This window comes from Necator americanus, chromosome I (assembly GCF_031761385.1).
Source record: "Necator americanus strain Aroian chromosome I, whole genome shotgun sequence".
In the NCBI taxonomy this organism is placed as follows: Eukaryota; Metazoa; Nematoda; class Chromadorea; order Rhabditida; family Ancylostomatidae; genus Necator; species Necator americanus.
This window is the reverse complement of record NC_087371.1, coordinates 18,267,809-18,284,461: the sequence shown is the minus strand read 5'-3', so window position 1 is coordinate 18,284,461 and position 16,653 is coordinate 18,267,809. Positions and strand designations below refer to the sequence as shown.

The following is a 16,653-nucleotide window of genomic DNA, read 5'->3' as shown; positions in this document are numbered from 1 at the left end:
CATACAGAATTCTACTCTCGTCCATATACGATGTCCTTGAAAATGTTATTCTCGTCTTCACGGAAAAGCAACGCTCTATGGGCACTATTTCTTGACGCATTTTCCGATTTACGTAATTCGTGAGGTACCCATGTATTCGAGACAGCGCTACGGCAGCCAAGACCCGAAGATTGTTGACGATGGTTTTCTGGTCGCAACCAGTTGACGTCGAGATCCATTTGAATTCTAACCAGCCATGCCTACCCTTTCCAATGGTGGTTCTCTATTGGAGGCGATGTGACAACGTCCTTCTGCCATTCTGGTGAAATGATCCAGAAAAAAGAAGAGGAGAATCTCTGTTAACAAACAGCTGCGCTTTTTTTTCAAGACCTCCACGTGACTTGATTTATGAGGTCATTTATAGATGGGATTTTACTGAAGGAGCAGTTTTATGTCACAGTGGTCCGCTAGCGTGGTGCGCAATTTAGTACTGTGTTATTGAAGTGGCCAACATCAAGATGTAGTCAACACTCTCGGCTCTCTGTTTCCTTCGACAACCAGGTGTGGAGAGTTTTCTACAGTTTTTCGTAAGTTTTTCTTTGCCTACATAATTCTTCTTCACCTTGTCATTCATTTCCACGACATTTTACCATTTACCGTTCATATTTCTTTCTGTTTCACTTAAGTGCTCTAAAACCCCTTTTTTTAAATGGTTTATTAATTCGAACAATGCGTAAAAAATTGTTAACGGATACCACGATAACATTAGATGAACGGAAATGAAATGCTCGTGTCAGTTCATCGAATAGTTAGTTATTTTCCTCTGTACGTTCCCATAGATTCTACTGCAGACTTGGGCAGCAGCAGATCAGTGAATGATTCGTGAATTTCTACCATTGCTCCAAAGGTGTTATGTTTTGTACAAACTGCGCTTACAAACCGATTTTTTTGTACAAATTAACTTTGAACCTCAACAGCATATGGGGGATTGGAAGAAATCATTTTGTAGTTGCGATACTACTACTTCAGCAACTAACCACCTTTTGAGAGATACTGATTAGTCTGGCCAAACAGATACAGAGATCCCTACGCAAAAATGTTGAAAAATAGTATGAGATATTATCCACGCATTCAGGAAAGTAAGTCATTATTCCAATCATGTAAGCATTCAAATATTGATGATATATTCATTGGCATTCATCTGTGCTAATCGTTTTTTTCGAATTCGTTTTTTTTTTCTGGACACAAAGGTGCGCTATTTAAAATAATATCCCAGTAGTTTAGGACATAGTATTTTTTCTCCCACAATATGGTTTTATTCCCGCAACATTTTCTGGCGAATTCGGTTTGCTTTATGACGAATGCAATTTTTTGTTCTTTTTTCTCTCGAATACAATTGGGACACAAGTGTGTGGAATACTCCTGTATAAATTCTTGCTCTTCCCAGTTTTGGAACAAAAAGTCAGAGGTCGCAACTTGTTGATAGTCGAATTTAAGCAACAGCCAAGATTGTAAACAAAATTTATTACGGCTAACGTTTCGGCGTTGTCGCCTTCGTCAGAGCCTGGAAAGTAAGAACATTTGCAATATATCCTCTCTAATGCCTCATCCAGAATAAGTCATCATCCCCTAGGATATTACACCCGGAAACAAAAACCAAAAAAGCCCAAATCGTTGTGCCTACCTTAGTAGCCGCGTTGCCGTGATGTTAGCGGATATCCGCGTGGTGCTATCGCTCCGCTGATACTAATTAGGATGCGAACCGCATATGACTCCGAAGATCAAACCCGCAAAGGTCTTGATACAGAGCCAGCTCGTTGGTCACGGCTAAGCACTCTTCCTTTCTATTCATTTTTGAACCTTTTGCATTTATCCAAAACGCTTCTAAAGTTCTGCGAGCTATAATTTCTGGTTCGTACGATAGAATTGTGACAGCTATGCAGAAAGGAACGTCTTCATGACATTGTCTGCGGTGAACTCCGAGGGGAGTTGCTGCATTCGATTGTTTCATCCCCCTTAGATGTTCTTTAATGCGAACACAAAGGGGGCGCCCTGTTTCGTCAATGTATTGGTCCCCACATGTTTTGCACGAAATTAGATAGACTACACCAGAGACCATGCAGTCCCCTTCCTTCCCGAATGGGCATATTACACAGTCTGGAGTGAGAAGGAAGCGGTCGTACATTCTATTTCGAACTAGTTGTTTTTTGAGATTTGTTGGAGGTATTTCCACAACTCTCACTTGGTCCTCGAGACCGCATTTCAGCAGACTAGTCCGTATAGCTTTACTCAGGTTGTCGGTTATGAAGCGCAGGCAGAAATTGATCTTATTCGACTCAACCAGTGTGGCATATTCTTGCTGCGCACCAAGATCTGGCCTACGTGCTACATTACCAATGTAACCGTTAGAATTCGCGATGCGTTGCGCTAGGTTGATCGCATCGATCCGCTCCTGAACATCTGATGTCACCCTTACGGCTGTCCTAAACATGTTTTTAACCACAGATTTCTTAGTTTTCCAAGGGTGAGCGGAAAGACGATAAACTAAAATGTTTTTGCTGCTAGGTTTTCGGAACCATCGTGTTATCCATTTACCATTGGACCACTGTATTTCTACATTGAGGAAGGACAGCCAATTTTCTTTGGGTTTCTCCCTTGTGAACCGTATGTAAGAGGACTGTTGGTTTAGAAGCTCGAAACAAGTGTCCATCTCGTCTTGAGTGGGGCATATAATGCAACAGTCATCAATATAACGGCAATACAGGAAAGGTTTCCGTTCTAGAATGGGTTGTTCTATTTTGGACATGAATGCATTGACTAGTGTGGGAGCTAGTCTTTGTCCCATGGCCAATCCCCTGACCTGTCTATAGTAGTTGCCGGCCCAACGAAAAATGGAGCACTTTAAGCATTCATCCAGGAGCGTCATAATTTGCCTTATTATTTGGAAAACCCGTGCAAGTCTAAGGTGTCCCGATGTTCTACGAGTAGCTCGAACACAGCTTGCATTGTAGCGCCGTTGGAAACATTTGTATAAAGCGATGTGACAAAGATTCGATGACACATTTTTTTTTCTGAACGCGCTCTTTTAAGCTGCTCAAGGAACATGTTGGTGTTGGATAGATGCGCGGGAACATACTTGAGCAATGGTGCAAATATAGCGTCAAAGGTCAACTAGACGCCAAAAATGCAATTTTTTTCGGGTTTCTTTTTCTTTTCATCCTCCGGAAAATGTAATTGGATTTCGTTGCGGGATAAACCACAGCTTCACAATGCAGTAATCTCTGTTAGCATTGCATGAGTACCCAATGGTGATGCCATGCTAGGTATCCTGGTCCCTGCGCTTACAAATAACATCGTTCAATTTGTTGAATTGAGTGGAGGCTTGGCCAAGGACTGTACCGTCAATGAAAAGTGAATTGAGCAAAAAGTGCACAGAAGCTGTAAATACATATCTTGATGCTCAGAACTGCTGGAAAATTGTTAAGCGATTACGGAACTGCATTCGGAGTCGAAGAGAGGTCTTTGCGGAAAAGCTAGCAGCACATCCACCTTCCTCTATAATTCTAGGTGGTGCCAGGAATGTCGAGCTGATGGCATCTCCGCTCCCCATGCCGAGGCTTTAGAGTTCCATGGCGAAATTACAGAGAACGTTGCACCAGAGTGGCGCGGAAATAATCATATAATGTAGGTTTTTCTTATAACACATTGACTCGACGCTTTTCAAACTGTATTCCAAAAAATCTGTTACTGGGGACTCAATTCGGACTTCTGTGTAGTCATGAGGGAGCTCCGGTAGCACGAAAAAGAGAGAATACTTTTTTCCTCTCTACAACTTCGAGTTCTCTCATAGAAATTCCCTGGATCGGTCATTCTATCTCTTTTAGTGAAAAAAATGAAAAATATGATTACCGTTACCGCTAATTAGATTTTTTTATGGTACTTATACAGCACCTTTCCGAAAGCAATTCGATTATTCAATTTGCTCATTTAAAATATTATATATATCGAAAAGTTTATGATGATATGAATTGCTTCTGCTCATATCAAACAGATACATATCAATTATGATCGTGCGTTGTTCTGTTATAACAACTTCATCCAAAAGTAACTTCAGCGAGGAAAAAATCAGAATTTCCGGTATATTTATCAAAAATGGAACGATAAAGGTAGAAAATCTTAGCTCTACATGATATTCCTCTTCTATAGCTCAGAATTTCTAGTTAATTAAATTAGTTAGTTTTTAAATTAATTAGTTTCGCCGGCAGAAAACTGAGCAACAAAAAAATCGGTAGATTATATGGAATAATAGATGAAAAGAATAGAGATTTTATGTTTTATGGAGAAAAACAAGTTTTTCAGTTTTTTTGCTGTGGCTAATTAATACTTTATGTCATTAATATTCAATGTGATCGAATATGAGTGTTTTTACTTCCATACACTAAATTGAATTACGGAAAATGTCAATGCATGCGCTGACCAGCCGAACGCGACGAGATTTCCAATTATTTGTTCCAAGTTGTTCCATCGAGGTTTCGACATTCACAAGATGATCATCGACATCTCTTAAACCGTGCGCAGTCACAGGTCAGCTGGCACGCAAGCACGGACCTCCTTGCGTTGTCACCTCATCCACAATGAAGAACATGGTTGCAGCTGTTGAAAACGGGAGGTGGAACTTTGTAGGAAGACTAGCTTTTGTCGAAAATTGAATCTGAGGGAGAGAGTTCAAAGTGGCGATGAAAGCTCTGCAGGATACTCTATTGAAGGATAAAGTTTCTGGTGTATCAATTCATTTGCGATGCGCAATGCATTTTACTGAAATTCCTAATCATGGGGTTTTGGAACCCTTGTTGCCCCATACAGTCAATTGCAGGGCCCAGCCCGTAATCAAGTCAGTGTTTTTGTCTACTCAGAGAAGAGTGATTCCAATTTATTGGCCGTGGTGGGATGAAGGTCGTGGTTCGCGCTACGGCGGTTTCGAACTATCGACCGTACGGCCACAGCAGACATCTTACCGACTGTGCCGAACCCACCTTGGATGCTCTATTACAATGCAATAACGTCCGATCTGAATCGGAAACTTTTCCTGTGAGTCTCCTTTCGACATTTTGTTAAAGCACTTAAACTCGTTGTTTCGCTTGTCTGGTACCTTCATAGCCGCCTTCTCTTCAGGATCCACACTGAATTTCCCTGACACAAAGCTCGGAGGGGGAATCCTGCTGTGGTCAACCATTTTGTTTTATGTGTCTTACTCCTGACTACTGTCACCTGTTATGGGTTCCCGTTGTTCGTGAATTTGTTTGAGCGAGCGCCAGGGATTCCTCAGTTTGTCCCGATCATGTGCAACGGTTGTGCAATGGCATCTGATCTCGCAAGGTACTCCAAAAACGTTTTTTTTAAAGGAGTAGTGATAATTTTGGATCTCTGCGTTTGCTAAATGGCCATAAATTATTGCGATCGCGCAATGAGTAGCCGTAAGCAGAATTGAATATAGGCGAGAGGAAAGAGTCTCTGGGAAATCGAGACCTCAACATATCGTCCTCTGTTCGTTCCTTTCCACCGTACTCTAGCGCCAGCAGTGCTTGTACCGCTCATAACACCTTAGCTGTTTTCCGTTTGAAATCCAAGGGGAGACTCTTCTGTGAGTATGTTGGAATTTTTCCTTGATGTATTCCGTTTCCTTAAGAAATTTCGACCTAGTGTACTTGCGTTCTTGTCTGGAAAATCACGAAAAACGTCAGTATGACCTGAAAGTTGTTATTGTGGTAGGATTCTGAAGTGCAACGGAACTTGCCAGAATTTCCCCATCCAAATAGTCTGGGCGCACTTTGCATAAATTCTGATTAACTTGAAATATTCGCTTTTTTCAAAATTTCTAGAACATTCTTTGAAAGCACTTATCGGAGGCAGCTTGAATTCGCGGAAAGGTAGATTAACAGTGAGGAATAGAGATATAAATCAGTGGTGTTCTTGTTTTGGACTTCACGCTGGATCCCACAATGTAATACGGCAGAAAATGAGAAAATCACGGAAAATCCGACGAAATCAACGAGATCAGGGGCTTCTAAATGTTTATTTATATTCACGAACTTTTTCCAAATATCTGCTTTATTTCTAATTCGTAAGAAATGCAAGTGTATGAGTTATTAAAAGAAACGAAACGAATTATTAGTCAAGCATCCAGTTTTGTTCCGGCGATATAGTGTATAAGCGTAACTTAAGAATAGTGACTATTTCTGTTGCGCTTTTCTCAGAGTACTCGTACTCAACTCCACAGAGACTATCATTTGTTGTAGAAGAAACCATGAAGAACAGTTGCTCTATTCATTACTTCACTCCATTACTTTGCAAATCAATCAGCCCCTCGAAGAAAAATTCTCATACTGGTCGTCATTTCTGGTGCAAAAGTGCTTTCAAATCTTCCAAGGAATTATGTTTCGTTAGGGATCGACTTGGGAACTTTTCTGGTCGAATTACCCTTTGACTAGTCAATTGAGTAATTTGATTGTTGTCCAGAAACTCTCGGAACTCTTCGAGTCCTTTTAAAACTTCAGATTACTATTGTGTTTAGTTATATATCTGACGTTAAGAATATTGTTTAGCTTTACTATTTCGGAAATTCTACAGTAGTAAGTGGAGATTAAAGATTATTGTACAGATTATTTTTTTTCGGACACACTGCGGAAAAAGATGTGGGCTTTGATCTCGTTCCGAAAACGTGGAAGCGAAGCGTGGAGCTCTTGTGAAAATAGAGGAATGACTAGCCCAGAACGCGGTCATTAACTTGTCCGGAGCATTTGAAGAACATGATCTTCCACTATCAGAACTTCTTGACGTACGTCTGTCGTCTGTCTCTGCTAAATTGCGCTGGCTGCGTTTTTGCATAATAAAGGTCATCCTTAATATCAGCGCACTCTCTATAGTATATAATAGATATATATATATCTATTATATATGAATTCTTTTATATATATATATATAGAGTGTAAATAAGACACAGAATAAAAAACGGAAATACTAATAAAAAATAAGATAGAAGATAATAGAAAATACATTAGCCAATACCTTTGTTTCGATTATTTCACACAATTTTTTATACAACGTGAATAGTCGGTCACAGTGGAAGTTTTCAGTAAGATTCTGAATGATCATGAAATGACATTACGTTCCACAAAACTGTTAAAGTATGTACTCGATTGGCGGCCATGCTGCTCATGAACATCTCTTTCAACAATGCGGAATGTTTCAAATAACGGTTGCACGACGAATGTACCTAGCATGTACTTTTCCACTAAGCCCCAATTGATCCACTGAAATGAGAGCGTTGAATTAATGGGAAAGTCCGAGGAGCATCCAACCAGCACTGTTTTTGTAATCCGGCGGAAATGCGTTTGCCCTTCCCACATACGATGAGCTCTACTCGTCCGCTATGATGATGTCGTTGTGATGTGATCCGGGAATAAATGGCAGCATTGAGATGACTAGCATCGATCCCGGCGGGGCCACCGTTGATATTTCTACAGCCTTTTTTCGGCCCTATAAACACATGTTATGGAATAATAGTTTGGGGTGCTGCAGCAGTGTAAATTTCTTCGAAATGTCCACATAAGTTTTTTATTGATATGAATCCACTATCATGCCTAATCCATGCTTCACTTCTTCTCAATTGTTCGCTGACTAGAAATCCAGGAAATGAGACATCAAGATTCGAGGAAGGAAGAAAACTTAGTGTATTGATCTGAGATGAACTCGGTTATTTTGAAGTCACGTTAGCACACCGGGAAAAAGATGTAGGACATAATATTCCGTTTTAGGATCTGCTGCTGCTTAGTGACTAGAACCTTTGGCGTGCAAAAGTGCAAGAGAGTGCAAGAGATAACCACATTCCAGAAAATAACTCCTAATATAATTATTAGAGTAGAACTGGAATTAGCCTCAGCATAAACAGATCTAAACACAAGTGAAGTTCACGCACATTTCTCCGATGAGGGGTTGAAATGTGGAAAGAAATGGATTATGACCAAGAACTAAACGTTCAGAAATGCATGGACGTAAAAAAGTTGTGTATTCAGACAAGTTAAAACTGGCACAGTTGCTATTAACTGTTTTGTGCTCCAAGCTACCTTTCGAAACGTTTCCGCTCCGATTCAGCGAAGTTTCTTGTCTAGGAGTGTTCAGAATCGTAGAGAGAGTGATCAAATACCAGGAATCTTCGGATTAGAGAACTTCTACAGGCTTACTGTTGATTTCAGGAGGTACGTGAATACGGTACGAGAACAGTTCCCAGAATAGGCGAGTAGATATGAAGCGCTTCCGTTTTTAAGTAAGACGTCGTGAGATACAGTAAGCCAACTGGGTTATATTAGACTTCACATTCGATATAATTGCGTCCTTCGGTTTGACACAGCACCGCTCTCATCGTCGCGTTTGCTGAAGCGAATGGAATGTGACTCTCGGAAATTGCATGACAAACGATTTTAGGCGCCATGGTGATCCGCTGATGACGTGGGAAGGAATTTGAACAGAAAAAAAAGATTTTTTACGGAATAATTTATCGGATAATCCTTTTCATCTTTTCAAACGGTTCCGTATTCGGTTGGCTGTAGTATTTTGATGTTAATTGTTGCAAAGGCCGATGTAAATTCATTTAGGTTAGTAGTATGAGTGTTACTCATTTGTGTTGAACGCCGATTTAATGGGAAGGGATCTGAAAAAATCATGAAGTTAGATAGGATTTCAAATCTTGGGGAGATTATTATTTCGAAGGTTTTGAAGAGAATAAAGATTTGTCCAGCGGTTAATATGTGCCTCGCGAACTAGCAGAGACTCATCAAAATGGAAAATTTCTTTAAAAATGTATTTCTGGAGGAAGAAAGTAGTCTGTTAAGCTAAAAGAGTTGCACAAAACCACATACTAGGAATGGAATCGTCACTGTGGACACTACGTCTTGACAATGTAATGTAAGTACTGTAATCGAAAGCTTTTATGCTTTCTATCAAGCTTAAGTCTTTTTTAATGCGAATAGGCAAAATAGGGTTCGCTGAATGTGTAACATCCATTACACCTCTGGACATACTGCGTTTCTCTTAGCTTGAGCTGTTTGGCTCTTGTCTATACTGGAATTGCTCCATTTACTCCAGAGCTCGAAAAGTGGACTCCGGCGATTATGCGACGGAAATCGTTTGGAACTTTCCGGCCCTTTCTTGCGACATCTACCGTGTAACATAATAAGAAGGCGATAAATTCCATCCATTCCGAAAAAACTTTGGAAAGACAGACATGGGTTTCCTGGAATCACGACTAAAGACTAGTTATTATCAGTTTAAACTTGCTTATCGTCGCGTCACCTTCGAATTGCATGAGACTCTTTGTTCAGTCGGACTTCAACAACTTCATGTCACTGACTTTTTATATCTCCCCTTAGGCTGTGAGACGAGGCGGTATTGACGAGTGTATCGGATTGGGGAAAAACAGCTGAAAAGTCGGCCTCACCAACTGGGCTGAATGACGTCGTACTCTTGGGAGACGAAACGAGTCAAATCAGACATTTAGCCTTCGTTATTCTCGGACCGGCTCTTGCTTGCAACGACTGCGGCGGCGGCGCAGGTGGGTTCGAGAGAGCATTCGATGGGGTGTAAATCGAATTGTCATAGCTACTGATAGTTGTAGTTCAGGCGCCAGCCGCTTTAGTGTCTCGTTTATAATTAGGTGGAGCTGGGCACGCAGGACAATCCACCCTCTTCATCGCAGCAGCAGCACACCACATACACACCGCCGCCACCACGCACACACACGGTCACGCCGCAGCGCTGGCCGTTTTTGCTGTCGGTTTCCCCTCGAATGACACTTCCAGTCGACCGATAAAACGACCGTCTGCGGCATCTTCCGTCAGATTTCAAGATGAGAAGTGAGTCGGATTTTCCATCAGTTTTATACATTCAGTCGCATCAGTTTTATACATTCATTTTTTGTTGTTTTCACTTACTTCATTTCTTCTTGAACTATCTTCCCGACCTTTCTTCTTCCACTCATCGTTCTTTCGCTACCGTTTCCTGTTCAGCTGACTGCATATAGATTGCCGCGTTTTTCATCTCCACTTTTGCGGACCATTGACTTCTTGCCGGAAATCTAAAGTTTCCGAAGAAAAATCGGAGAAACACCCTGCACTTTTATGTTGAACGAGAACAAGTATATATTTCTTTCTCATGTTCTGGTCTGATAGTATCATGCAAAGAACGTCACAGGAAAAGGATATGGATATTTTCTGGGGAAAAAATCTTCACAACTTCACAGGAAGCACTCATCGTTATTTGGGTTACACTTGTTAGCCATTCGTCAATAATGATGCTCACATTCATCTCAAAGATAGTTTCTAGTCTTCACTCGCCTTCTGACATCTGCTGACACCTAGAACTTCAACTGTATTAAGCAGCTGACTTGCTGCCTCAGGAAACGAAAGGAAGCCATAAAATTCCGGATGTTTCACGGTTTAAACCGTTTTATGAGCGATTTTACAAAACTACATCTGACGCCTTAAAATCTTGGGCTTGCGCTAACAGTTCTTAAAATGAAATTATGGAGAAGAAGGCAAAGTGAGGATGTTTGCCATATGAAACTTATTCCGTAGCTTCTGTTCTGCTCGATAGGATTTGCTCAAGTGGTTCTCCTTGATTTATTTATATACTTATACTAGGTGTTTTCTAATTCACAAAGCTGTGTGTGAATATCATCGGCGATTACATTCGTTTCGCAATTTCGCGTTTTTCCCTGGAATTGATTTTACATCATCAGCTACAGGTTAGACAATACGTTTCGAGATAATGGATGGAAATCTCTTGAAGTACTAACTGAAAAACGTGCTAAATTTTCTCCCAGTACTTGAAAGATATGTATGATTCCATAAAAAGAATGCGAGCATTATATTCAAGGGAATTTGAGGGAGCAAGAGGTTCACTATCCATCCAGATGATCAGAATTACAATAAGAGGAATAAAAATGAAATTCGACTGAGACATGAGACTTCGACGGCACATATTTTATGCGCTTGACATCGGGAGAAGAGATATGGCAGTGCTATAATTTTAATGGATCTCACTCCCATTAATTATTGCACACCTGATTCTCCTTCGCCTCTCGACGCTAACGGTTATAGAAATTTATCTGCACGGTTACGGGACCACATTACTGCCGCACAAGTTGAGCTGACACGCCGTCAGTTGAGTGACGCAAGCGCTGAAAGTGTTGTCATTCTAGGGAGTTAATTATCCTGAAATAACGACGCCATCCAGACCTCAATAAACATGCGCAGTGCTCGAAAAGATCGATAAATTCAATATCGGATTGTTCAGCTTTGTAGATATCCATTTGCATAGCGCTATGTAATGTTTGTTTGTTATACTTGAACATCATAAGTCAACCTCTTTGTTCCGCCATTCTTCAGGACAAATCTCAAAGGGAGCACAGAGAGAATGATGGCTCTGTTATTTGTATTGTAAATCCCAATAGCTCTTGGCCGACTCAATTACATCGCTAACTACTGTCCTTCAACGCTGTTCATGTGAAACACATCGGGCTCAACGGAGAAAGGTGTACTTTTGCTAAGGTTCCACTTGGTTGCAGTGCACCATGACTGATCTGGTTTGCTATAAAGGCTAAGAGTCGAGAGCGGAAAGAACACCCATTCGGAGATTTCACAGGTACTAAGCATAAAATCCTCTGTCGCACAGAAAAGAGTTATGCTGCGTATATACTAGGCCGAGTTACTTTCGTTCTCAAAAGAAACGATTCTTTTGTAGATCCGAAAATTACGACTGCACATATAAGTAAAAAAAAGAAATGTTCGATTGAAAATAATTGTCTTCCGATGCAATTCAGTAATAATCGTAGCCAATTCTTCAATCGAACTTATGCTTTTGACCTAGATTTTTTTGTGTTTAAGTGGGCTCGGACCCTCAAACACTCATTTTGAGCTTCGCCTCTTCAAACCTTTCGCACTCTCTAGATTTTGATTTCTTAAGGTCTGTAAGCAGAAATTTTTGATATTGAGTTTTTTTAGCGAGAGGATTTGGGAGACAATCAAAAACGCCGAAGGAATCCAGACATTAGTTAGATTGGGTTCAGTTTACCCGACAAGCCAGCATCCGTACGAACGTAACGGAAACCTGCCGCAGCGTGTTTTTAAGAAGTATTCATTCCTATGTCGGATATTCAATGATTATCCATTTTCTCAAAAATGTTCATTTTTCTCTATTTTAAATTCTTATGAGAAAAAATTATACGTGTCGCCAACATTTCTTTTCTAGTATACTATGAACTGCAGATTTTTGAACGTTTAAGTATTTCTTGGGGCTCTACTGAAAAATCATCATTTTCAACTTTGAGAAGGTTCCGCGCGGTTAATTTATAGAACCGTTTTTTGTTTGAGTAAGCAGATTCATTTTTTGCCACCTTACAGAGGGTACATTTCCATCAAGACAGCCGAAACTAATTTGGTACGTTGTCGAGAACGTTGTTCGAGTTTCCAGGGTGCCGTTTCCAGGAGTTTCGAACCCAGAAATCGGGAGATTTGCTTACGGTCGTTTCATTTCGTACCTATGATACATTTCCGTTGCTTTCCATGGTTGTTCAAACTCTCAAACCTAGACTCTTCTTGTTACATGGACGTTCTGGGAATTCTACTGGGAATCCAGTAGAGAAGGAGAGAGTCCATCTAGCAATCACGGTCACGAAGTAAAACGAAAACGTGATTCGTTAGCTTCCTCCAAATACTAGTTGACAGCGCTGTAAGAAGAAGGACGAAATTATGTATACGTTCCGCAATCACGTCAGTTCCGCGGGAAATGCTTCACTCTGTCACAAAGATTATGTATGTTTTGTGCGGTCCAATTCAAAAATTTGGACCCACACATGTTTTGCAGAAAAAATTTCTCTGTTAGATAAAGTAGCTGATTCAGTAATAGATGTTTTTGGTGATGATTTTCGAACTATTTTCTACCGCAGATCAGACAGGAGCCACATAGATCAAACGCTAAAATTGAGACACCTGCTGAAAGATTCTAGAAACTGCTTGGGTACATTTTAGGATCATTCTAAAGAAACATCATGCTTAGAATAATTAGGCTCCTTCTCTGTTTTACGCCAACTAACCAAGTTTTACACCACCCTACTTTTTATTTTTTATGTACTACTCTACTACTCTCTAACTACTTCGTTTCCAGCAAATTTTTGGAAACGAAGTGCTAACAGAAACGGAGTGTTAATCCTCAGAATTGAAAATTGATGGAATGAGATGATAGCTTAGATTTTGACACGAAAAGATCTTTGCTAATTTCCATGAAACGACAAAGGGATTTTATTGTATTTTTCAAATGTGTTTTGTTGTGAAAGGTTTTCCATTGATACAAAGTTTCGTTAAGTAGCCTGTCACCTGTCAGAATTGATAGCAATAGTATTAGAATTGCAAAAATTTTTATTTCTGCTTATTCATCCAAAAGAACAAAATCGACGTGGGATTTCCCAAATCTGAAATTGTGCACTGGAAGATCCGAGGGATAATTTGGGTGATCGAGGATAGGCCAAGGAAAATGAGTAAGTGAAGAAGATTTCAACTGACGGACTCCACTGAACATCGCTTGCTTTGAAGTCGGAGATTTGAAATCTTTTGATCGCGAAAAGCGCGACATGTGTTGTCCATGAGTTCTTTCCAAGATAACGTAATTCTTTTCTGGTTCGCTATCGGAACGTGGTGGACTGATTATGGATGAATCAGCGAGGCGATCTTCGCTGCCGCCAGGAGGAGCAGCGAGGAAACTACGTAGATCACAGCCTTATCTTACGCGTAAGGATGTGATCTATGCAGTTTTCTTGCTTTTCCTAGTAATCATTATTTAATTTGAAGATATCTTCCAGGATAAGGTTACTTCTGATGGAAGTCTCCTGAAGATTGTTGAATGATTATAGAATAACACATCTTTGTGCCATTTCAGTGTCAATAGGATTTGCTTATTTGTTGGTTAATTTGTCCACATACTCAGATGAGGCTGTGAACACTACTGTATTCAGATAAGAGTTTCACATCTCAGTTTTTGACAGCGGAACCTGAGATGATAATCCTACATTGATCGAATCTATTTTTCCCTTTTCTATTTATCCAGCTAATTCAAATTTGCTCAGCAAACGGATGATTTATGCATGATCTTTTTTGGAGCAGAAAATTATTCATATCTTTCTTACATTTAGAGTTGCCATGTCATACTGCCACCTTACCAGTCTATCTTGGCATGCAGGTATCGATGCTGGGAACTGGTTTTAAATTTTCTATCAGCAGTTTCAGGACAGCAGTTCTCCTAATGCATTTTTGAGATGTAAGACGAAGGGACATGAGTTTCCAATAGGGGATAATAATTTCGAGAGTTCTATGTAAGAAATTTTCATGCTGGAATGTGTTGGAGTTCTTCAAAGTTTTCCGAAGGAATGCTAACTACGTCATTGTCCGGAAAACATACATACTCGTATTTTCAAGGCGTTGAATTTAACTTTCTGCGGCTTAATTAATGAGACGGAATAATTTTCCATGCAAATTCTTGTTCTAGGTTCTCGAGAAATTCTTTCCAAAGAAGCTGAATTCAATTACTTACCGACATAATTCAGGAGACACTGAATGGTCGAAAATGCAGTGGCGGAATCTATAGGTGTGCTTAGAAGTTGCAGAGCGAACATAAGAATACACGCTGTTACGTGCTCACAACTCGCGAGTTCACGTGAAGGAGGCCAGAATGTGTGATTATTTTCTGTCGAGCATTTCTAGTAGTTATCACTGAAAAAATGACTAGAGATTAGAAAAATTCAGGGTTCTCGTATTCCCAAGGTGACTTGAAATCTTGGTGAAGCTGAACGTCGGAGAATAACGATAACAAATGCCTATCAACAGCATTTCTCTAGGGATAGCATAGAGGTCTTTATCAAGAAACTTTAAGGGATTTAAAACTGCGAATTTCAATTAAATTGTTCACTCAAAAATGTAATGACTCATGAGGACCAATATCTAATGCTATATAATAATCATGCCATATAATGGGCTTATCATCAGAAAGCCATGGGATGGGTCCCACGACTTTGAATACGATTGGAGTGGACTGGTCGAGAAGTAAGTGGTGCTTTGTGAACCGTTTCATAGCGGCGAAAGGTGCGTTCGTTGCGTTTCATTTCAGCGAAGTCTCATCTCATTTCAATTTCTCTCCCCTATGTTCTCCCCTGCGCGTTTCCTCGAGGGTTGGTCAGCCGGACATGCAAACGGCTGCATTAATAGCGGCTGACTTCACTCCATGTCAGCACATCACACTGTGCCAAGTGTTGCGGATCAAGATTTCTGATTTGCTGCGATAGCCGGTCGTTCAGAATGGTACACTAATAACCCTCCTAGGAGTACGTGAAGAAAAGTGCACAAGTTTGATAAATTCCTTTCGGGACGTGCATACGCGTTCGCCTTCAACTGAGAATTGTTTGAGGTTTATGTACGCATGCTTGACCCATACAGTGACTTGTGAGGGTGAGCCGATGGGCCAATTCAGTGTTTTTATTCTTCCGGACAAGTCTGGTATCAATTCAGCGACTCCGAAAGGGTGAAAGGTCGCTTGGCACTCGAGTGGTTTTGAGCCATCGACCGCGTAGCCGCAGCTGAATTCCTTACCGACTGCGTTGCTCGCACCCTAGTAACTCATATACACATACAATTATAGGGGTACGTTATTAACGAAAATAATAAGGGACTTGTGTAATGCGAATCGCTTTACAGTTTTTATCAACGCACGCAGCAGGTTAGAAATTGATTTCGCAGAAGTGTCATGAAGACGCCCCTTGCGGTCGAGGAATTATTCCTATTGGTGTTTGCTGGATTGCAGACAAAAATTTTGTTTCAGTCCTGGTTTAGATTGTTGTTGTTTTGGTTTAACAAAATTCGGAACAAACATGAACTGTTCATCTCATGAATTGTGAGAATCGCTGCAAACGTTTTGTCCCCGCTCACACTCTAAATACTTATACTTAAATATAAATACTTAGCGAAGGTAAAATCACGGCAAAGAGAATGAAATTGGAAAGCACCCATAGTCCAGAATGTGATCTCGGTACTTGACGGTTCTAAATAGAGTTTAGGAATCCTACTGAATTTCTCCACAAATTGAATAAAAACACTCGGTCCACTGTCAGTGTTAAGTATCCTCGTTCCTATAAATGGTCCGATGTCGTTAACAATACAAACCCGTGAATTCTCTGAGGACTGAGTTGCACCACCACACTGTTCTCTAAGATTTTTCAAGTTTTGAGTCCTTACGAAACGTTGTTTCCAAAATGTGCAAGCATCGCCGCAACAAACGTCATTGTGTTTTCCATAATTAGAAAAAACCAAGCTTATTCACACTTCAAAGGCATCCCACGTGCACCATTGCAGTCAGGCTCTTCTAAAAATTTCATTTTTTCTTGAATTTCGTGAGCAAAAACAGTAATAAGTTCCTTTCAAGAGTGTTCGAAAAGAAATCCTATGTGAAAATTCTGCAAATACACTAATAAGTAGGTTTTTGTACAAATGGGAGAAACTCACTTTTGTAAAGGGAATTGACACTACAATCTCTGTTTTTCGTTATGGAACTGGGTAGCGCTTTAAGTTGAAGACAATA

The 16,653-nt window shown here is 40.3% G+C and overlaps 3 protein-coding genes across 4 annotated transcripts in view; 1 reads left to right on the top strand and 2 right to left on the bottom strand.

Moving 5' to 3' along the window:
• Positions 1-11: 11 nt before the first annotated feature.
• Positions 12-218, bottom strand: RB195_006039 (uncharacterized protein; the record flags this gene model as incomplete). Its single annotated transcript, XM_064178902.1, has 1 exon — positions 12-218. One exon carries the CDS (start codon positions 216-218, stop codon positions 12-14), a length of 207 nt encoding a protein of 68 aa, XP_064035905.1.
• A 1,511-nt stretch (positions 219-1,729) lies between these two features.
• RB195_006038 (uncharacterized protein) lies at positions 1,730-2,824 on the bottom strand (the record flags this gene model as incomplete). Of its 2 annotated transcripts, none has more annotated exons than XM_064178900.1 (1): positions 1,730-2,824. In XM_064178900.1, the coding sequence occupies one exon, from the start codon at positions 2,822-2,824 to the stop codon at positions 1,730-1,732; it is 1,095 nt and encodes a 364-aa protein (XP_064035903.1). The 2 variants fall into 2 exon arrangements, with proteins under 2 accessions (XP_064035903.1, XP_064035904.1); XM_064178901.1 differs by having other exon boundaries at positions 1,730-2,470.
• Positions 2,825-9,259: 6,435 nt separating this feature from the next.
• Positions 9,260-16,653, top strand: part of RB195_006037 (uncharacterized protein) — a gene marked incomplete at both ends in the record, with an annotated part of 46,558 nt that continues 39,164 nt past the window's right edge. Inside the window, 3 exons of the mRNA XM_064178899.1 lie at positions 9,260-9,407; positions 9,533-9,586; positions 9,689-9,887. Of these exons, the coding sequence (XP_064035902.1) occupies positions 9,260-9,407; positions 9,533-9,586; positions 9,689-9,887 (401 nt within the window). The remainder of the gene's footprint in view (positions 9,408-9,532; positions 9,587-9,688; positions 9,888-16,653) is intronic.